This window comes from Aspergillus multicolor (assembly GCF_047715735.1).
Source record: "Aspergillus multicolor strain CBS 133.54 unplaced genomic scaffold BDW74scaffold_4, whole genome shotgun sequence".
Lineage (NCBI taxonomy): Eukaryota > Fungi > Ascomycota > Eurotiomycetes > Eurotiales > Aspergillaceae > Aspergillus > Aspergillus multicolor.
In genome coordinates, this window is record NW_027395955.1 from 1,270,753 (window position 1) to 1,291,623 (window position 20,871).

Genomic DNA, 20,871 nt, shown 5'->3' on the forward strand with positions numbered 1-20,871 from the left:
CGAGGCGTGAGCTGTCGCATGCTCAGAGTGGCGAGTGGGAGGGGGAGGATGGGGCGTATATGAAGACGCGCACGAGTATGTGGGTTTCGAGCTGGAGGAGGGGGGAGGATAGTGAGGAGAAGGAGAAGGGGAAGAAGGAGAAGAAGGAGAAGAGATAGCGTGCTTGTGCTTGGGAGTACCGTACTGCGGGGTGTGGCAGGGTAGGATTTGTTGGGTTAGGGACCCTGCCACAGGTTTGTGGGATTTTTGTATGTATGGTATTTGCGGGGCTTCAGCTGTTTAATGTTATTGTTACTTGGTACCTGGTAGTAGTTGTAATATATGGCGAACTAAGTACTGACCACTAAAAACGCCCCAGACGACTTATGATATTCAGTATCATTCGCATAAGCTAGACACGTTAAATTAAAGTCCAACAAGCTACTTAGTGTCTACCGCATGAGAATACATACGGTAGAAGACTAAGGCGATCTTATTCACCGTGCCTTAATCACTACAAGGCCCCTGACCATGCGCATTTAATAAGTCCTCTGTTGACAGCTGATTTGATCAAACTGGGAGGTGACCATGCGCATTGCATAGGTACTCTGTTAACAGGTAATTTGATTAAATTAAGAGGTCGATATGTATCTACGAAGCTGTTCAACTAATAGGCCTTATATTTATGCTTTAATCGGATTTCAGGGGCATTGGAGGCTATGGTATATAGTTGGAACAGAGCGTTTAGGGACGCTTAGGTAAGTGTTTCAACGAGAAATGGAGAAGAGAATATCTATAAGAAGGAAATGTAGTAGCAGAGGTATGAAGACTTTGTACACAGAAGTTCCATCTAAAATAAACAACATGGTGGTTGTTACCTGCTAACAAAGGAATTCTCTGCACATCGGCGATTCAGCACTGTTTCAATCTAGACATAATAAAAAGCCCATAGCACAACACCAATAAAGAAGCGAGACGCAGTACGTATTAGTTTGCATCTCAAAACTCACCAAGCCCTTTCTTCCTCGAAACATTAACCCTACCTAACACGCTAACCCAATGCAGTGTCCTTATAAAGGCCTCTCCCTACTGCCCAAAGGCAGCGATCACATAAGCATGAACCTTTAACCTGGAACTAACACCACACTATTACCTACGGTATCAAGGCAACTATTTCCAAGACCAATATGGAACCACAAGAACCCCCCTCCCACTGCCTTCCCCCGTACATAATCCTCCACATAGCCTCCTTCCTCGAATGCCCCTGCTACCTCAAAGACCTAGCCGTCACCTGCAAAGCCCTGCACACCCTCCTAACCCCACGCTGTACACCCACTTCGCAAACCTCATGTACCGCGTCATCGCCAGGTCCCCAAACTTCATGGCCGTCCTGACAACCCTCCACCGCTTCGAAAACCCCTCGGCCCACGACCTCCTCCCAGGAATAGGCATATACCCCTACCTGGAAACAGACGAGGACGACCGCGCAGCCGAGGACGCCGTCACGCGCGCCCTCGAGCTCGGCCTGCATACCCATACTCATACTCACAACCACGCCCCCGCAGAACAAAGTGGGAACAGTACCGGTGCCGATACCGGCGCCGATTCCCACGCCCCCAGCTACCCGTCTCACGGCCACGGCATCGTCCACCAGCTCAAAGCGGCCAAGGTCCAGGCGGCGCTGATCATCGCGCCCGTGGACCCGTGGCTGCCGCTCCACCTGCGCCGCAACTCGACGGGCGGCTTTGCGGTTGTGTGGCCGGGTCGTGAACCGCCGGTTTTTGAGTACAGGGATATTGAAGTGCGGGGTGATGAGGAGGCCGCGAGGGAGGATTTCTATACAGGGGGTGTTGATGGGAGGGAGCGGAGGGGGGCGGTTAGTGGGGAGGGTCAGGATAAGGAGCGGAGTGAAGATGAGGATGCAGGTGAAGATGCAGATGAGGTGGGAATGGGCCGCGTCCGCCATTGCCCTCTGACTGGGTGTCGGGTGACGAAATAACGGAGTTTGAGCCCTTTGCATTGGGACGGTCCCGGGGTGCGAGGGGATTCTCTGCTCGGCGTCCTTCTGAATGGGATGTCGAGATTGAGTGGGCGCGCGACGCTGGGGGTGGGTTTCGGGGTGCGTGGGGCGCGAGATATGCGCCTTATCGCCGGCGTTTGAGTTGGAGGCTTAGGAAAGCGCGGGGGAGCACGGTGCAGCACTTGCAGGATCTGTAGCGGCATCGGGGTGTCGGTGTGGCGGGGACACTGACAGGTGGTAATGGGGATGCTTCAGATAGGAGTATCGATAGTGATGGGGGTGGCAGCGATGTGGACTGGAGCCAGGAGCAGCCAGGGGCTGCGGATGAATAAATAGATATTCTGGGTTTAATTAACACACAATACTGCAGATAATATGAGCTATAATCAAATCGAGCTTCTAGACACTTGAGTATGGAGCATCACCCAAACAATCCCAGCCCAAAATCCTCATCCTCATCCTCCTCGGACTCTCCAAGACTGTTCTCGTCCGGCGATTCATCCCCAGGTTCCGCTTTAGTGTCCGAGTCTCCAGGTCCATGCCCAGTTGCATTGGCACTAGGTCCACCGACGGTAGCGAGCTTCGCGGTACCCTCAGTGATCAACTTTACTACGTTAGTAGCCTCCCCCTCGGGCCTCAACATAACAGTATGTTTCTATGGAAAGGCCTTGTAAAAACGGTACGCACCTCATCGAAATCCCTCCCCTGCAACTCAGTCAAAAGGTGCGCGAGGCGGTCTTCGTCGGCTTCAATCCCAACAGACGCAAGGACTTCCTTTATGTCGTTTGCAGAGGGCTCCGTGTTTCCGCCGAGGGTGAGGAGGAGATAGGCGGCGAGGTGCTTCATGTTTGTGGTTGTTATAGGGTGGTGAAGTGAGAATAGCAAGATGTGGCTGTGGTGTGGACTGTAGGGTTGAAAAGAGAGCCATTTATGTCTACATCAAAACATACGTGGCGATCCACTGACATAATCGACACCACACCATCATCATGGAGCTTAGATGGGATGATTTGACGTTCTTGGCTCGAGTCATCTGTGATTCAGTTGCTGGGGCCCTGACTCGGCCATGACTCACAGTTAGGGCTTTGAGTCAGCCAAGACCCTAAGGTGCATCGCTTAACACTCTTATCCATGATTGATCGAGTCGCTGGTATCTCGATGGCTCCAGTGTAACGTTCTTTCCAAGGCGTTGAGTCATGTTGACTCTAGGTCTTTGAAGACTCACCTACTTACGTCAATTAGGGTAGGGCAAAGTACCTATGCTACCAAGTAATGCGACTAAACTATGTAGGCAGCACAACAATTCAACTCGATCAACGGCGGTAACAGGGCAAATGTATAAGTATACACAGTGCTCATATCCTCCTTTCATCACTTTGGGCTCTATTGTTATTATCGTGCTTAATAATGGCCCGGTTGCATCGAAGCGGCATCTGATAAAGAGCCTTCCTTCTCGTTGCAAAGAATTGTCATTATATCTTGAGGGCTGATGGCCTCACTGCCAATAATTCGATAAAACATATGACTAGATTCAAGAAATAAATCAAAGTGTAAGAACTAGTTTCGCAAAGAACTGGGTAGGCATTTTCGATCAAAACGACGTAAGAAGTAAGGGGAACCAATCAATCCGAAATCTATGGTATAATAGGCGAAGCCGTCGTCATCGTTGGTGATTGAGCAAGGCCACGTGCGGTTATGGGTCGTTTGTCGAATCTGCATGCAGGTCTTGCGTTGTTTTCATCCAATGCATTTTCCTTGCGCGTCTAACGCCCTGCAGTTTATCCAGGTCCTTATCAACAAGCCCAATACGGCCCAAGCTCCGGGTGGACAGTCTGACCAGCAACTTGGGGTCTACCTAGCCCTCAGACGATAGGTAAGCGCCATGCGCAAGAACTGACCTATGGGTGGATGGGCGGCGGACCCATTTGAATTGGATACTGCGCTCGATTCGTTGACCTACCTGGCCATTCCAGGCTCAACGTGACAGTTCTCCATTCCCCCATTCTGCGGGTGCCTAACGCACTGTCAATGTCCGCACTGGCGTTCTTGAGATATCAGGCCCTTCCCCCCCCCCGAAGCACGATATTGTACGCTTGCTTTGCTTCTCGCGTCCGACCGGTGTGCATTGTCAATGCGGTAGGCAAAATGAGATGATGGAGGAATAGCGCTCTCGGCTTGGAATAACCAAGTTAACCGACCGAGCATCGATTCCGTCTTGGTTAGGCGTAATGGAATGCTTGTAAAAGATGAGAACAGAAGGCCTTGGCAGACACGTTGAGCATGGCCCAAAGAGGAAGGCACGGCTGGTCACGTGCACGAGCCCCTGCCTGTTTGGAATGGAACCTTGGAAGACCCCGCCCTTTCCAACTCTTCTCCGAACTGCCTTCATTGCTGTGTTTGCTCTCAGCTCTTTTCCAGGCATTGGGACTGACGTGTTCATGCAGGAATCTATCTACCTATCAGCTGCTGCCCTGGGCTGCAGCACCGACCAGGGTTTTGCTGTGTCTTACTGGCTGTGGTTGCCTTGGCCGCATGAGGCTGGATTGTCGTGGCTGAACCCCATTTCCCCTCATTCACCGGCCGTTCCTTTCTATGCATTGCCTCGACTATAGCCCAAAACATGACCTGGTGGGACGATTTCTCGAACAACCTCGCTACCGACCTTGCCCCCTTCGTCTCACTTTTTGGCGAGAACCCCACCAAACAGCATCTGAGCGAATGTCTGACCCCGGTCGATGCGGTCATTTTTGCGATCGCGCCCCTCGGCGTCATCACGGCCATGGTCTCGGTCATCCGGGTCTGCGGTCCCCCCTCGCTGCGGGCGTTCATCGGTCGAGCCCAGGAGGGCGCAGGGACCGCCGAAGCAGAGCTTTGTTCGTCGACAAGTCGGGAAGTGTGCGAGCTTTACAACAACGGCGGGATAGCGCGGGTCTTTGGGCGGCCGAAGATCTTGGAATTCGTCCATGACCCCACTGACTGTAGGCCACAAACTGACAAAGCCTATTGCGCGAGTAAACCGACTGAGAATGGGTGGGGAACTGGCATCTACACCTTCAAGGACTATCTTTCACGCGACATGGATCGTAGGGATTGGTATGATTCTATGTGGACCGAGCGCTATAAGTTTGCGCCAAACCCCAACCTCACCATCAACATCGGGATCCGCGCATACTCACCCTGGGTGTCGGCTGGGGTGGCTGTCATCGGTAGTGTCTTGCAGCTCGGGCTTTTGGCTTGGGCTGCTGTTGCTCACTACCGACTTGGCTGGGCAAGAGGAGACGTGCAGAATCGGTATGCGGTGCCTACACTAATCACTGGCACGGGATTGTTAGCCATCGGGATGGCAATGTGCGTGCTGTTGATTGACGGCAGCACCACGGAGCGGGTCTTCAAACGCCGGAAGACCAGAATCGCACAGTCGAGGATCTACTGGGTCCAGCCAGGCACCCAGTTTGTCGGTGACCAGGCGTTCGACGCCTTTGCATTCAGCCACCCTGACAACACCCTAAACAGATACACTACCTCCTGGAAAGACAACAGACAGCCACCCAAGACGTTTGAAGTGTGTGTCTCGGTGACATTCACGGCCGTGGGCTTGATCCTCCAGTTCCTGGGCCTTCGGGCATGCCATTCGTCAATCGCTGTTGCTCAGCTCGGACTTACCCTGCTAATGAGCACTGCGCGGTCTTCGTTGCGGAGCAATCGCCTATCGGAGACCAATGTGTTTCTCGCCGACGATGCCGAGTACTACGCAGGGTACGAGCTGGACTGGCTTGCGCTGGTTATTGGGCACTGGGATCGTCCGAATCTACGGTGGTACTGGCGAATGGCGCGTGGCCTTCCTTGTAATAGCCTGTCGCACACGACTACTGAACTTGAGTGCGCCAAACAGCACTACGTTCACCTGTCATGGTGCAACGACACCACGTCCCTTTTATCTGGGTTTGCCTTAAATCCCCGAATTATTGTCATGGACAACTTGAACAGTGTCAGCGCTCTCCCGGGGAACGCACAGATGTGGCGATACGACCAATACTTTCACCCAGGAAATGAGGATTCCAGCTCGACTCGCTCGATAAGCGACAACGCTGCTGTCTTCCTATATCGCGCTCGGCTGGCGTACCTGGCAAAAGACTGGGGGCCGCAGTTGGTCAAATTGCGATCTATGGCGCGGTCCCTGTCGCTGGCCATGGAAGCGACCATCAACCTGTTTTACGACACGGACACCACTTTGGTATCCGGGTGGAAGAACGCGTTGCTGATGTTCTGGGCATTCCCATGCGAAGTAACCGAGTCAGCTGCGCTAAAGCGCTATTTCCACTCGAGCTTGCTCCCTGAACACAGGTCCACCGCCAACGGACAGCCAGGTTACGTTCGCCTTGCCCTGAGCCGCGGTGTTTATCCGCTCGGTACCTCTACGGCAGGCGCGAGCGGCGGCTGGGAGACAGACGCATCGGAATTGGAAGCCATTCTCGGGCTGATGGCGTGGTCTCGCGTGGGGGGTCCCGGTGCATCGCATGAAATATGGGTCGAACGTGTCGTTGATGTCCACCATCGTGAAATGAGAGATGACGAGAAAACGTGGTTTAAAGCTTGGGGTAAGATCAGAGGGTCGCACTGTCACAGTGTCGCGAGTCTTACCCCTCAGTTGGCATCTGAGTACGGGGTGTTCGGTGCCCATCATATCCCATCCACCGGCCCAATGCATGACTCAGTGACCTCCATCGATACCCAGCGCCTGGGCCTGAACCCGCATAATTTACACTCACTCCTCGCGCAGGAAATATACTCCTTTTTCTTCGCGTTGTTGCTGAACATTGTTGAGGATATTGGGGGAGAGACGAAGCTTGTTAATGCAACGAGGATGGTCAACAGCAATGTTGAGCGCATCCAGCAGGCATTTACGGATACTGGGCTGGGGACTCCCCAGGACGCCCTGGAGCGTATCTTTCCGGCCCTGGTCAACCAGGGCAAACTTCCGAAGTTGCCGAGTACGAGCAGCTAAGTGCTGGGGTTTTTCATATTCTTGATGGGTTACGCCATCCCGTAGTCGTATCTGCTCATCCAGCCAAGGTACATTTATCAATAAGACATGAGACGCGAAAATTGGAGGTATCAGAGAGAATTCATCATGACGCTGGGGTTAGGTAGATTGGTTCCTTTGCCTTCAATGCCCCGGTGGTTTGTCTTTCGTTCATTCCATGAATTCAATCCAGTCTAGCAAGCGTTGGCGCTGTGGCATGTCCAATGGAATGAGAAGCCGGAGGCCTTCGCGGACGTCGTCAGATTACGCCAGGCGGTTTGCTTGAGAGGCCGCCAGACTTGTCCGCCAAGCCGTAGACATACGAAGACAGTGCACTAAAACGTTAAACAGATTAAGAATTCTATTATGTCTATACCCCGACTCCAAACAAGCAAGTCTATCTATATACAACACCAACACCACGCTATCAACTCATCACCTCGTCACATCATACGCTTACTGCTCGTTAACCAGAACGTAGCGGTAGCGCGCATCACCAGCCTCCATATCGATAATCGCCTTGTTGGCCTCCTTCATGGGACGCTCCTCAACCCAAGGCTTAACACCCTTGGCAGCAGCAAGCTCCAGCATCTCTCGGATAGTGTCAGGAGAGCCGATCAGCGAGCCACCAAGCCTAACCCGGTTGGCAATGAGGGTGAAGGCAGGGATGGTCAGCGCTCCATCCTCAGGCGCACCAACCTGGATCATGGTGCCGTCGACCTTGAGCAGACCAACGTAGTCCTGGATGGGCATCTTGGAGGAAGAGACAGTGCACACAATCAGGTCGAGCGTGCGCTTGTTGTTGGCCATCCACTCGGTGTCCTCAGCGGTGGCAACGTACTCATCCGCACCGAGCTTGAGCGCATCCTCGCGCTTGTCGGCCTTGCGCGAAATCGCAACAACACGGTCAGCACCAAGGGCCTTGGCGAAGAGAACACCGAAGTGGCCCAGTCCACCAATACCGATGATACCAACGGTCTTGCCGGGCCCAGCACCGAAGTGCTTGAGGGGCGAGTAGACGGTCACACCACCGCACATCATGGGCGCGGCGTGGGCGGAGGGGATCTCGTCGGGGATCTTGATGGCGAAGTGCGCGGGCGAGCGGTTATACAGCGCGTATCCACCGTAGGACTTGCCGCCGTTCATGAAGACGCCGTTGTAGGTGCCGGTGTTGTGGTTGGGGCAGTAGGGTTCCAGGGCCGCCTTGCACTCCTTGCACTCAACGCCCTTGCGGTTCAGGCACGACTCGGATTGCGCGCCGACACCAACGCGGTCGCCGACCTTGATGTGCTTGACCTCTGAGCCGACGCGGACGGCTTCACCGACGATCTCGTGGCCGACGCAGCAGGGGTAGATGGTGGGGCCCTACACGTTACCAGTTAGTAAGGAGGCTGATGAAGGGAAATGGGGGAAGGGAAGGAAGGGAGACATACCCATCCGCTGCGCAGGGTGTGCAGGTCAGAACCGCAGATACCAGAGTGGGTGATCTTGATGTCGACGTCGGTCTCCTCCCAAGGCTTGGGCTCGAACTCCTTCCACTGCATCTTGCCCTCGACGGCCGAGGCGTCCAGGCCCATCCAGCCCTCGAACTTGTAGTCGGTAGAAGACATGCTGAAAGAAATGTGATTGGTTGGGGTATCAAAAAGAAGTGGAGCGATATGAATGAGAATGAAACTGTATTCCAGAAGGTCCTCAAGTTGCGACTTTCAGGATACTTATAGGGTTGACTCCTGCCCGTGGTGGTTCCAGGGCTATTGCCACGCAACGCCTCAACATACAGAATTCTTCAACGGTCCCGATTACTGATCCCTGATCCTGAGAGTGATAGCGGTCGATCGGCCCGCTAGAATGTCATCGAAAACGGCTTGGGGTCTGGGTCGACCACTCACGCTCTGTCAGGGCCCATAATTAAGTCCGAGAGAGCCACTGTGGGCCCCGTAAGCAACTGCAGTCTCTAAAACTTTTTTTCTGCAGAAACATGGAACAGTTATCGATGCCGTAGCCAGGGCGACGACGACTCGACGAGGCACATGTGCCTGGCCGGAGTTAACGCCTCAACGGTAAGCAGGGTTGGTGGATCTTGGTCGGAGACTTATGCTTATAACGCTTATCTTGGGTGCCATATGCGGTCAATATCAACGGCGGTGTACAACGCCCTGGATTAGGTAGCTTTCGATGTCTCTTTGTACTTTGATAGAGGAAAACAGCTATGGTTGTTAGAAGAGAGTGAGAGAGCTACTCGAGCTACTTTCGACGGTGTCATGTCAAGCTTCACCGGTCCTTACTAGCGACAATCGTCTACTCTTCCCTCACCGTACTACTAGATTATGCTCCATACCTTAGTCTACTTGAAACGCGTGGCCTGATGAACTACATTGATAGCATGCCGTTATTCCGAAAGAAAGTCAAGCTGTCAGTGTAAAGACAACGGGATCTACCCGGCTGCTCGGATGTATAGACCTTCTAATCATGCCATTTTAAGACGCACACCTTCCATACAAGGACATTCGTCCCGTATTTACTATGTAGGGGTAGTTCAAAGCCCCTCCGTCTCCGCAATGCGCACAACATACTTATTCGCCTTCGCCTTGCCATCCCGCAGATTACACAGCGCCGTCTCGAGCCCCCTCAATCCACCAGGGACAACCTCATGCGGATGCGGCTTGAACCACCCATCCTGCAGCCCCTTAGCCAAATACCGGAAATAAACGTACCCCAGATCCTTCTGGTCATCGTGCACACAACCAACACTGTTCTTAATCACCTGCACCTCCTCCGGAACACCAGGGTAGTCCTGGAAGGGCAAAACCGTCACAATCTTCCCGCCGGGCGCAACAACCTTACCAAGGTTCACGAAACTGGACCCCTCACTGACGCAGTCGTAGGTATGGAACAGCTCTGCGCCCTTCAGCGCGTCCTTGATACCAGCGATGACGGCCTCGTCGCCAGAGCGGTAGTCGATGATCGTGTCCCCCTTGCTCCGGTCAATCAGGTTCTCGACGAAGGAGCCGCTGCGCCCTGCGATCGCGATGATCGGATGGATGTTGCTCTTGGCTGCGAGCTGGATTGCGTAGGCGCCGATTGCCGAGGCGCCGCCGTAGATTACGAGGGGGATTGAAGAGGTCGCGGGGCTCCAGGGGGCAGGCAGGGCGAGGTGGTGGTACAGTACGGCGACGGAGGTTAGGGCGGCGAGGGGGATTGTTGCGGCCTCTACGGATAATAGTCAGCATCCCATCTCGAGAATGGTATGTTTTGCAGGGGAGAGGGTTCTTGAAAATGGGATGGAAGGACGCACCCTCGAAAGAGACGTGCTTCGGCAGATGCGCCGTCGTATGCTGCCACGCGAGGGCATACTCCGCATAACTACCGCCGGGCTTGGTCATCTCGTGGAAGGCCATGACGCGATCGCCCTTCTTGAACTCGGTCACGTTGTCGCCGACGGCTTCGACGATGCCCGCGATGTCGTCGCCCTGGTTGCCGGCCTGGTCGAGCCAGTCGGGGAGCTTCCTATTGACCAGTCTATTAGTACGCCCTGTAGTTCAGAATGGGGTATGGTGATAAGGAGGCTAGCCTACCAGTCTTTGGGGTTCGTCCCGCTAACCACGACCTTGATGAGGACCTCATCGGGGCGCGGGGTCGGGACGGGCGTGTCGACGATCTGCACGGCGAGGCCCTTGGGCACAATGGCTTCTTTCATGGTTGGCATTGTGGTTGTGATTGTGATGACAGTACAATGGCAGTGGATGGGGATTACGGAGTAGGGGAGAGCTTCAAGGACCGTTAGCTAGAGCTCGACTGGAGTCCATGTCTGGTCTGGGGCTTCGGATACAAAGTGGAATTGAGTCCATCCGAAGCACCCGAGGCTTCTCCACGCTTACAAATCGAGGCGATGGAAGTATTTCGTCATAACCTTTTCAGAGTCAGTAGATCTGGACGGAACTCGGGTGTTGTCCGGGCTCGCTCTCATTGGCTCTTTCCTGGATAAACTGCTTATGGTGGGGCGGACCGCTAATGCAGGCGGCTTATCCCTTTGCAGGGTTATTCCCGGTTCCAGGGTTGAGGTTCGGCCTCGCGTGGCAATAACGCCGTATCCCGGGCCATATTCGGCATCGAGTCTGAACTACATGTACAACATTTTTTGGGTCTGGAAGGGTGAGGTATGTTGGAGGTATACGACACCTTTTGTCGCCGAGGTTTTTCCACGCTTAGATTCGAGACCAGCGTCTCTCGTGCTTTTCGCCTTCAAGCAGTTCTCTTTGTCAGAAATATATCGAGACACTCGGTGTCCATTCAAATACCTAGGTAGGGTATGCTCCATTGAAATGTCATTTAGATCTCACACAATACACTAAATGTCTTGAACCTTTTTGAGTCTCGGCAGCAAAAGCTCATTGATGGCCATCCTGGATCAGTGAATCGGATTTAAGGACACTGGCTGACAGCAAACCCCACGCTAAAGACATACATGTCTACATGATCGATCCTTCAGCCCCGATCTAGCCGTTCATCTACCGTGTCCGTAGCGTACCATAGCAATCAATGCGGAGACATATATAAGCAACTGCGGGGAGCATTAGCACACGCATAAGCAGGAATAAGCCGCCCGCATGCCTCCTGCATCTCGTGCTTTAGCTTAGTGCTTACCTAATGTTGGACTCAAAAGCAATCGCCTATTAATCGGTTTAGCATGGTATGATACGTCTACAGTAGTCTTGACACCTGCCGTGAACCCCAACACCATGCTCCGCCTCCAGGAGTCTAGCTCAACATCTCAGCTGTCATCACGAGCCTTAGCCCCGGACATAATGCAGCCCTCACCAGATCCGGCTGAGCTTACCTAGTCTACCTAAGGTCAGCTGGAAAGATTCCTGGAGTCCTGAATCCGCATGACTAGGCCTCGGCTGCTTACGATGCACTGCCGCGAGCCGGGGAGAAAGCGCATTTGATGAGCCAGACTAGACTCTTTTGCTAGTCGCTCTACTGGGCGGTCGCTGATACCTATCTCCTGGCAAAAGAACACCATCTCCGCGCGAGACAAATGGCATGGCACCATCCGAAGCAGTCTGCGTTCAATTGCACAAATAGTGCAGTTTCCTATCTCGCCACAATATCAACCGGCATCTGCTCTAATCGACTATTCGTGACTCTTCCCTCCTTCAACACCGCCAAAATATTGTCTGGGTCATCCAAAACCCTAACATCCTGCAGCGAATTCTTTCTGAGCACCAACAAATCCGCAAAGAATCCCTCCTTGACCTGTCCGATCTCCCCTTCCATCCTCATCATTCGCGCCGGATTGATAGTCGCGCTTCTTAACACACTAAGATTCGGCTGCACACGCGCACGGATGGAGAACTCGTTGTTCTGGAATACCTGCATTGAGGCCATGAGATCTGAGCCAAAGCATACAGTTAGCCCTGCCTTCTCGGCTATCTCGAGCGAGCGTAGTCCAGACTCCATAACGCGGATGTTCTTGCTCATCAGGTCGGGCGTGATCCATTGATCGAAGGGCGGTTTCATGAGCGTATGGTATGTTGCTAGGGTTGGTGTGAAGAAGACGCCTTTGCTTGCTAGATAAGCTGCTGTTTCTTCGTCGAGGAAATTCCCGTGCTCGATGCCCCGCGCGCCATTTTCAACTGCGTGGCGCATTGCGCGGGTTGAGTAGGCATGAGCTGTGACGTATGTATCGAACGAAGCTGCGGTTCGCGCAATGGCTGAGATTTCCTCGGCTAGGAACTGTGCGTGCCCGAGGTTGTTGAGTCTGCTTGAAACTCCCCCGCCAGCCATGATCTTGATGAAGTCTGCGCCTTTGCGCATCTCGTCCCTTACAGCTGTCATACAGTCGGTCACCCCGTCGCACAGCCGGCTGATTCCCGGTTTGCGGCCCGCGCAGCATTCATCATCGTGGGGGTCTCGCTGGTCCCCATGCCCACCGGTCTGGGACAAGGCATGACCGGCGATGTTAAGCCTAGGTCCGATAATCAACCACTCTGCAGTGGCCTGCTTCAGTGCTGCGTCTGCGCCGCCGCAGTCTCGGACTGTTGTGAAGCCTCGGGCGAGCATCTCGCGTACAACATATGTTGTCCGGTAATGGTTCATCGACGCGGGGATCGCCTTGTATGTGTTCTTGAGGCCTTGCTCCCCTGGAGTGGCTGTCACGTGCACATGGGCGTCTATGAGGCCTGGGCACAAATACAGACCGTGCAGGTCGATGATCTGTTCGTCTTCATTGGCAGTGACTGCATCGCTGGTCTCAGCGACCGCGACTATCCGGCCGTTGGCAAGAGACACCGACGCCCCTTCAATGACTTCGCCCTTGACTGGGTCGATGATGCTGGCATTGACCAGCCTATATTTGTTTGGAGGTGGCAGCAACCAAGGCTTGTCGAAGTTGGGCACGGCGTGCGCTTGGAGTTGGGTCATAGCAAAGAGTTCGGGAGAATAATGGTGAGAGGGTGAAACCCGACAATAAATCCGACAATGGCTTCAGCACTTGGCTATTCTACCAGCTCGGAGGAAAGTCCATTGATATTGACCTTCTGCCATCGTACCCTCATATCAAACCGCGGCCGGGTACGCGCACCCGAAGTTAGGGCGAAGATAGGGCTATCACGAAAAACCCGACGGTGGCGTCGCGATAACAGTCGACTGGCTTGCTCTTGGCAGTGCTTGGAGTGCAGTTATCAATCCGACTTTCGGTCGCCTTGACTAAAATATATTGGCAGTGGTATAAAGTTCTCCAACATCGACAGATCTCCACTTTCCTTTCGTAGGTTCCTCTCCTCAACCCCATGCTATACCATTGTCTACAGCACCAGCATGGAAAAGACCGAGAAAGGCGTTGACGACGTCGCAACAAGTCTCAGCGATGGCGAGCAGCAAGTTCCAATTTACATCGATCCGGCTGTCGAGAAGAGGATAGTGCGCAAGATTGACAGGGTTGTCTTGCCGCTCATGTGCACGGTGTATTTCTTCCAATGTGAGTCGTCGTTGTCCCAACCCTTGAGCCTCAGTCACAAAGTACTGACAGGTTAGACCTCGACAAACAGGCTGTTGGATATGCGGCCGTCTTTGGCCTGCAAGAGGACCTTCACCTCACAAGCAACGAATATTCATGGGTCGTCAGTATTTTTTACCTAGGTCAGCTGGCCTCGGAGTACGTCTTCATATACATAATGAGTCGTCTGCCTATTGCGAGATTCGTCGCTGTCATGATGTACGTTCCCCACACAATTCTGACGAGCGGAACATTGATTGTTGATAACCGTGAATAGTATGGTCTGGGGGGTTGTTGCAGGGTGCCTTGCTGCACCACACAACTTCGCTGGATTCGCGGCAGTCCGCTTTGTGCTAGGAGCCTGCGAAGGAGCTGTGTCGCCAGCGTTTGTGATCATCACGAGCAGCTGGTACAAGAAGCAGGAGCACCCCATCCGAGTCGCGTACGTGAGCTCGTCATGATTAGTGTTAGAACAGGGCTAACTGCATCCATAGGGCCTGGGTTAGCTGCAACGGGTTTGCTTCAATTGTGGCGGCCTTGATCATGTATGGTATCGGATACGCCGACAACGTCGCGCTTGCCAACTGGCGGGTCATGTTCCTCATTTGTGCTGGCACTACCGTTGCCTGCGGTATCGTATTTCTGCTCTTGATGCCTCGTGGCCCGGAGTCGGCCTGGTTCTTGAACGAAGAAGAGAGGAAGATTGCGTGTCTTCGTTTGCGCAGTGATGGATTCAGGGGTGACGAGAAGGTTTTCAAGAAATCGCAGGTCTGGGATGCAATCAAGGATCCATTCTGTTGGGCTGCAATTCTCCTTGGCTTTCTAGGGACCTTTGCCTCGCCCGTTCTCAAGGTATGAAGACATTTCTCCCACGTCTACATCTCACTGACGGTCCAGTTCGCGTCGCTCGTCATCAACGGCTTCGGCTGGTCAAAGTTCAACACCATGCTCGTGGGCCTCCCGTCTGGAGCATTCCAGATTAGCTTCATCTGGCTAACTGTGCTCGGGATGCGTTTCACTCGCGACAAGTATCCTCGATGCTACTGGGGCATTGCAGTGACGATTGTGCCATTGGTCGGCAACATCGGCGTCGCAGCTATCCCGGCGAGCAACAAGTGGGGAGTCGTGATCTTCACATGGCTCGCAAGCAGCATCTCACCCGTCATGGTCGTGTCTCTCAGTCTGATGGCGTCCAACATCAAAGGTAACACCAAGAAATCGGCCACCAGCAACGCCTACTTTATCTTCTACGCTGTTGCGGCTGTGATTGCGCCACAGCTGTGGCAGACGCATGACGCTCCGAGGTACATCAAAGGTATCGTTGCGGATATCGTCTGCTTCGCCCTCATCATCGTGGTATTCCTGGCGTATTCGATACTGGTTGTCCGGGAGAACAGGCGACGAGATGCGCTAAATCTGACAACCGGGCAAGAGGATTCACTAGTTGATAAGGTCGACGTCACGGACAGAGAAGATCTGACTTTCCGTTACACTAGGTAAAGGAGCAGCTGGTTGAGCACTTAAAAGCACTCAGCGCACGGAGTCTCGCTGGTTGTTGGGGGTTTGCCGAGTATAATAGACGGAAATACAGTAGACGAATAGGACAAACGATCTAACATTAGGAGGTTTTGAGCGTATAACCCCAAGAGGTGAATGTTAAGTGGCCAATTCAGAGCATTAGATGAAAACCAAAATCGCTCGTAGGGGAGAGATACGGTGCTCCTAGAAAGTCTCGGTCTAATGTATCGCACATGAAACGGTCAGGGGTCCAGAATGGCTGCATCAAACTCGATGTGTTCAATGTTGAGCCATCAAACCAGCAGGACAGGCTTCCTGTGGTCTGCTTGGAATGGTAGAAGTCGGACACGACATTCTCCGGGTGGCCCTCAGTGCCATTGGCACCAAAACCACCTTGGAGGAGGCTGTTCGGTAATCCCAAGTTATCCTGAGGGGATTAGCATATCATGAACAGGAACGCGACTGGCAGGCAGCCTGGGCGTACTTACGAGGTGGTGGGTAGTCCTTTCTTCTGAGTCGATGGCTGTTGGGTGACGTGCTAACCGTCCCGATCTTACTGGGATGGTTTCGTGCATCCAAGTCTTCCAGGCCTTCCTACTCTCCTCGCTATCAACACAATCTGGATCCTTCACTGCGTTGACGTGATCTCGTTCTGTTGTGGCGTACGACTGGATTGCATATATGACATAGCGTAGGGCTGAGGCGGCCGTTTCGCTTCCTTTGGCTAGGTCGACAAGGATCAAAACACCCTGGTTGATTGTCTCACTAGGGGCTTTTGTGAGTTCACTCGACCTTTCAACAAGAAGCAAGACATATAGTGCGGCGATGCAATATATAGAGTCGTGGAAAGAAAATGGACAGAGGAGGGATCGCGATCTCAGCCTCGCCATGATTTGGATGGATCGGATGGCCGAGTCTCTACAGTCTTGCGCCTGCTGTCGGAAAAATTCGTTCACATCATCCTCGACAGGTTGAGCAGTAGAATGACTGGTCACAGTTGCAGAATTGAGACACCCCCGAGTGAGGAGCATCGTCGCTTGCTCGTACGTTAGAGCTAGGTGAGCCACCGACCTTGTAGGCGAGTTACCGAGCCTCATCTCCTCGGGTAGCCCCTTTTTATACTCTTCCAGCTCACCTTTGAGTTGCCGATATACTCCAGGCTGTATCGAGGACTGTGGCTTACAGTAGACAGCTTCGACAATTTTGCCCATGAGTTGGCACAATTTGACCATGGCGGTTAAGCCGTCAACGTTCATCGGTTTTCCCTTGAAGTTCAACTCGGGCATGACGACTGGAAAGGACGCATCGATTTCAGAGTCGCTTATCGACAGTGGTCGGCCCATCTCAATGCTGAAGAGTCGCTCAGCCACATAAACACTCCACCATAGTCGGTTGCGCAGCTCTCTGACATGGGGATGCAGCGATGTGGTGCGGAATAAGCGATGCATACCCATATTTATGGCCATGCGCAGTGCCAACCCCAGCATGTTGTATCCTGCATCTCTGCTCTTTGTGCTGGGTAGGAAGATGCCTTGAAGAACACAGACCTGAATGCTCGTCATGGAAGATGAACAAATGATATCTGGAAGCAGCCGTCTCGAAACCTCATAAAAGCGCCACCCAGGATTTGGTGACGGGTCGGGCACTGTAATCCGGGAAACATCAAGCGTAGTTGACTCTGTGGAAGGATTGACCTGCTGATCGGTTCCGACATCAGCAAACTGGCTTCCGATGGCGAAGACCATAAACAGGACAGAAATAAAATCTGCTGATCGGCGAGAGCTCAAGGCGTCCTGCATCTCGAACTCGTGTGTTCCGTTGTAAAAGGCTGTTAGCTTTCGCGAGAATATCTCCGGGTGTATGTAACAACGGCTGCTCTGGGCGAAATGGAAGAAAGTCGCTGCAAGAAAATCTACCACGCCACGGGGTGGGAGAGCATTCAACACAGCAGTTTTCCAATCCGTGCCGAAGCTCAGGCTGGATAGTTGATGGATAGACCCGGCGCAATCCTATCACGAAATACAGTCAGATAGAGCGCTAGCACTACATGCAGTAGAGGAACTCTACGTACTGCTTCATCATTATCATCAGTGCCAGCGAGGTGGTCGGTCACAACCTGGCGGGCAGAACTGAAGAACGACCAGTACGATGACCTGCCATCAAAGTCTAAAGTAGAGTCAGCTGGACCCGGTCTTAGGAGATATTCGGATACACAACTCACGGGTCTTGCCCTGATTGACAACCGTAAAGGAGGCAGTTGATGCATCGGGCAACACAGGGCTTTTCTCATGAGTACCACTAGGCTCTGCTCTCAGTGCAGGGCTTTCTCTAGTTAGCCTGTCGTAGAAGGCCTGAAGAGCCTCCAGCTCCAAGGCAACCTCGGGATAGAGCCTAGTAAAAATCTTCTCCAGAAGCGCCAGCTTCTCGTCTCGTGCCTCAAGCACGGGCGAAGGGTCTCTTTGAGTGTCCCGCCGACTGTGTACTGATGCCTCGACATAATGACAATGCCGTTGAGCATCAACACACCGATCGCAGGGTGAGCCTCCGTTGCACTTGACCCTAGTGCGTCTACAGTTCTCACAACTATGATGTAATGAAGATGTCAGTCATTGGTCATCAGCCGAAGGGTGAAGCCGCACTCACGCGAGCTTGACTCTCTTCCTTTGGTCGGGAGGGACAGTGGGCCTCTTGCGACGGCCATGGAGCTCCCGTGCGGTCTTGGGCCGAGGAGGCGAGACAGGTGTCGGAGTCATGACTGTATGTTGAGATAATGGGGTCATAGCACTGTTACCAAAGAGAAAACAGCTGTCGTGGGCAACAGATAAGGAAGGATGGACTCCGGGTGCGGTCACCCGAAGATAAGAAGACTTGGCCGCTTCTATCAACAACTTACTCCAACATGGAGATCGCGGTCCGACTCCGGAGGAGGGAAGCCCAGTACCGAATGTGTCTCTTAAGCAAGCCATAAGTGGCGGCAATGGCAATCGGAGACTTCGACAAACCCTAGCTGACAGCTGAATACGACAACATGCCGACACCCGAAAGAACAACAATCGGGGGAGAGACTGAGATCCCCCGCATGATCTCAGGTCTTTGGCAACTAGCCGGTGGTCATGACCAGAATGTCAACATCGAGACGGCAGCCCAAGCCATGCACCTACTCATTGATGCTGGGCTGGACTGCTTTGACATGGCAGATCACTATGGTGATGCTGGTATGTTGGCGACCCTTAAGTTTGAAACCTTCTTCTAAGGACAGCAGAGTTGGTGATGGGAAATTTCCGGGCAACATCCGACAGGAAGATGACAGCCTTCACGAAGTGGTGTCCACCCGAGAACGGCGACAAGTCATTCGAGCAGGCGGAAAAGGCTGTTGACCGTGCACTTGAGCGCATGGGCCAGGACCAGATTACTCTGCTGCAATATCACATCTGGGACTACTCAGATGACACCTACTGGCATAATATGGCGCATCTCCAGAAGCTACAGAGCCAAGGGAAGATCAAGCACCTTGGTCTTACAAACACCGATGCGGCGCGTCTCGAGTTGTTAATCAAGTCGGGGATCAGAATTGCAACTAACCAAGTGTCTTGTTCCGTCATCGATAGGCGCGTGATGCGCGGGCGGTTGGGCAATGTATGTCTTGAGAACGGCGTCGGAGTCCTAGCATACGGTACGCTTCTCGGTGGATATCTGACCGAGCGGTGGCTTGACCAGCCAGAACCGCAGGACATGAGTGCGCTGAACTGGAGTCTTAGAAAGTACTTGCGCTTCATCCGGGCTGCGGGGGGATGGCAAGCATTCCAAGGAGTGCTCAAGGCTCTCTCTGAGGTTGCGCAGAGACACGCTGTCAGCATTGCAGCTGTCGCGACCCGCTACGTTCTTGATCTGCCACCAGTCAGCGCCGTCATTGTTGGCTCACGTCTGTCTGCGGAATCGGACAAGTACACGGAACGGAATCTGTCGGCTTTCTCTTTCACACTGTCGGAGGAGGATCATACCCTGATTTCCAAGGCGCAGGAAGCACTTGCAGATATTGCTGGTGACTGCGGAGACGAGTACAGGCGAGCGCCCTTCTTGACGGCGACTGGCGACCTCTCCGACCACCTTGAAGAAAGCAAAGATACGGAACTCAAACAAGCAATAGCAACCGGCATGCGAGTAGAATATTTCTCTGGAAGCCAGTGGGAACCCATTGCGGTACGTTCACAAAATTGCGGCATGCGCAGTTCTAGCTGACTTTCAAACAGGGCTACTGCCGTGCCGTGCGCACAGGCGACTGCATTCAAGTCTCAGGCACAACAGCCAACAGTCCTGTCCCCTCCATCCCAGTCCTGGGTGGTAATTCAGCCGCTTGCCAAACGGTGGCGGCCCTCGACATTATAGCACGGGCAGTGAATGCGCTAGGTGGAAAGGTGTCGGACGTAGTCAGGACCCGGGTTATGGTGGCAGATGAGGCCGACTGCGAGGCCGTAAGCCGAGCGCATGGCTGGTTCTTCAACTGCGAGGGCGTGCGGCCAGCAAACACACTTGTCACAGCCGGGTTGATCGGCTCGCAATTCCTTGTTGAGATTGAGGCCGAAGCGCAGGTAGGGTGCAGCGGGGTTTTCAGGATATAGAAAATTTTGTAGCATGGTCGAGCACTGTATATTCGAGGTCACATCTTCTGTACGTTCTTGTTTGCATGACCCAAAGACCAGTTAAATCGTGCCAGTGATTAGTCTTCTCTTGTGGTTAAATGACCATCTTCAGGTGGGGTGATGTCTTCTTGGTCTGTGCTGTTGTTGGCTGCATCTCGTATTGCCCCGGACGCAGCCAAGTCCTTTGGGCCCATTTTCCTAGAATTCCAATGGCCGATTGGGTAAACATATCCCACCACTCAGTCCCTGGCTGCTCAAAAATCCGCACATGCACTGCTTCCGTGACTCATGGTCTGTGTACTCAGGTCAAGACATCAAGGTACAGAGTCCAGTGTCAAAATGCACCCCGGGAAAGCAACACTACTGCATATGCCTTCACAATCACACAACAGTCAGGGGAATATCACATGGTCTATCCAACATTGAGTTCACCGCTGCAGCCAACTCATGGTTCAGCCGCTGCGAGGCTTTGCGCCCTGCGCTGGTCTTGGCCTTCAGCTGGGGCTGGCTGAACAGAGTCGAGTCAACAATCCATTTGCATTTCGCTCATTCCAGGGCACCAGCCTGTCCAATAACCATTAGCCAAGCCCTGCATGCACGAGGATTACCGTCGATCCTGCACATTTTTGGGTCGGTCCGATCCTCGTTTGTTCAACATTGTCTGCTTCGAGTTAAGTGACCTGTCGATCTCTGA

At 53.3% G+C, this 20,871-nt stretch overlaps 9 protein-coding genes across 9 annotated transcripts; 3 read left to right on the top strand and 6 right to left on the bottom strand.

Annotated features, from left to right (window-relative positions):
• Nucleotides 1-817: 817 nt before the first annotated feature.
• BDW74DRAFT_101842 (uncharacterized protein) lies at nucleotides 818-2,268 on the bottom strand. The gene has a single exon (XM_073721509.1). It carries the CDS (start codon nucleotides 1,997-1,999, stop codon nucleotides 1,247-1,249), a length of 753 nt encoding a protein of 250 aa, XP_073587301.1. The 5' UTR covers nucleotides 2,000-2,268; the 3' UTR covers nucleotides 818-1,246.
• Nucleotides 2,269-2,420: 152 nt separating this feature from the next.
• Nucleotides 2,421-2,845, bottom strand: BDW74DRAFT_175261 (60S acidic ribosomal protein P2; the record flags this gene model as incomplete). Its single annotated transcript, XM_073728284.1, has 2 exons — nucleotides 2,421-2,603; nucleotides 2,687-2,845. 2 exons carry the CDS (start codon nucleotides 2,843-2,845, stop codon nucleotides 2,421-2,423), a joined length of 342 nt encoding a protein of 113 aa, XP_073587302.1.
• Nucleotides 2,846-4,619: 1,774 nt separating this feature from the next.
• On the top strand, nucleotides 4,620-7,004 carry BDW74DRAFT_175262 (uncharacterized protein; the record flags this gene model as incomplete). Its single annotated transcript, XM_073728285.1, has 1 exon — nucleotides 4,620-7,004. One exon carries the CDS (start codon nucleotides 4,620-4,622, stop codon nucleotides 7,002-7,004), a length of 2,385 nt encoding a protein of 794 aa, XP_073587303.1.
• Nucleotides 7,005-7,340: 336 nt separating this feature from the next.
• On the bottom strand, nucleotides 7,341-8,663 carry BDW74DRAFT_147643 (NAD(P)-dependent alcohol dehydrogenase). The gene is made up of 2 exons (XM_073723578.1): nucleotides 8,456-8,663; nucleotides 7,341-8,387 (listed from the first exon to the last, which is right to left on the bottom strand). Exons 1-2 carry the CDS (start codon nucleotides 8,630-8,632, stop codon nucleotides 7,479-7,481), a joined length of 1,086 nt encoding a protein of 361 aa, XP_073587304.1. The 5' UTR covers nucleotides 8,633-8,663; the 3' UTR covers nucleotides 7,341-7,478.
• Nucleotides 8,664-9,451: 788 nt separating this feature from the next.
• Nucleotides 9,452-10,719, bottom strand: BDW74DRAFT_188512 (zinc-binding alcohol dehydrogenase family protein; the record flags this gene model as incomplete). The annotated part of the gene is made up of 3 exons (XM_073731740.1): nucleotides 9,452-10,232; nucleotides 10,318-10,529; nucleotides 10,598-10,719. The coding sequence occupies 3 exons, from the start codon at nucleotides 10,717-10,719 to the stop codon at nucleotides 9,559-9,561; spliced, it is 1,008 nt and encodes a 335-aa protein (XP_073587305.1). The 3' UTR covers nucleotides 9,452-9,558.
• A 671-nt stretch (nucleotides 10,720-11,390) lies between these two features.
• On the bottom strand, nucleotides 11,391-13,643 carry BDW74DRAFT_101864 (uncharacterized protein). The gene is made up of 3 exons (XM_073721510.1): nucleotides 11,860-13,643; nucleotides 11,667-11,797; nucleotides 11,391-11,583 (listed from the first exon to the last, which is right to left on the bottom strand). Exon 1 carries the CDS (start codon nucleotides 13,443-13,445, stop codon nucleotides 12,117-12,119), a length of 1,329 nt encoding a protein of 442 aa, XP_073587306.1. The 5' UTR covers nucleotides 13,446-13,643; the 3' UTR covers nucleotides 11,391-11,583; nucleotides 11,667-11,797; nucleotides 11,860-12,116.
• Nucleotides 13,644-13,841: 198 nt separating this feature from the next.
• BDW74DRAFT_166194 (uncharacterized protein) lies at nucleotides 13,842-15,519 on the top strand (the record flags this gene model as incomplete). Its single annotated transcript, XM_073726517.1, has 5 exons — nucleotides 13,842-14,001; nucleotides 14,058-14,238; nucleotides 14,297-14,461; nucleotides 14,514-14,871; nucleotides 14,917-15,519. 5 exons carry the CDS (start codon nucleotides 13,842-13,844, stop codon nucleotides 15,517-15,519), a joined length of 1,467 nt encoding a protein of 488 aa, XP_073587307.1.
• A 169-nt stretch (nucleotides 15,520-15,688) lies between these two features.
• BDW74DRAFT_175267 (fungal specific transcription factor domain-containing protein) lies at nucleotides 15,689-18,290 on the bottom strand (the record flags this gene model as incomplete). Its single annotated transcript, XM_073728286.1, has 5 exons — nucleotides 15,689-15,964; nucleotides 16,026-17,546; nucleotides 17,609-17,703; nucleotides 17,759-18,105; nucleotides 18,181-18,290. 5 exons carry the CDS (start codon nucleotides 18,288-18,290, stop codon nucleotides 15,689-15,691), a joined length of 2,349 nt encoding a protein of 782 aa, XP_073587308.1.
• Nucleotides 18,291-18,691: 401 nt separating this feature from the next.
• Nucleotides 18,692-19,955, top strand: BDW74DRAFT_147647 (NADP-dependent oxidoreductase domain-containing protein). Its single transcript, XM_073723579.1, has 2 exons — nucleotides 18,692-19,425; nucleotides 19,539-19,955. The coding sequence occupies exons 1-2, from the start codon at nucleotides 18,808-18,810 to the stop codon at nucleotides 19,581-19,583; spliced, it is 663 nt and encodes a 220-aa protein (XP_073587309.1). The 5' UTR covers nucleotides 18,692-18,807; the 3' UTR covers nucleotides 19,584-19,955.
• The last annotated feature ends 916 nt before the right edge of the window (nucleotides 19,956-20,871 follow it).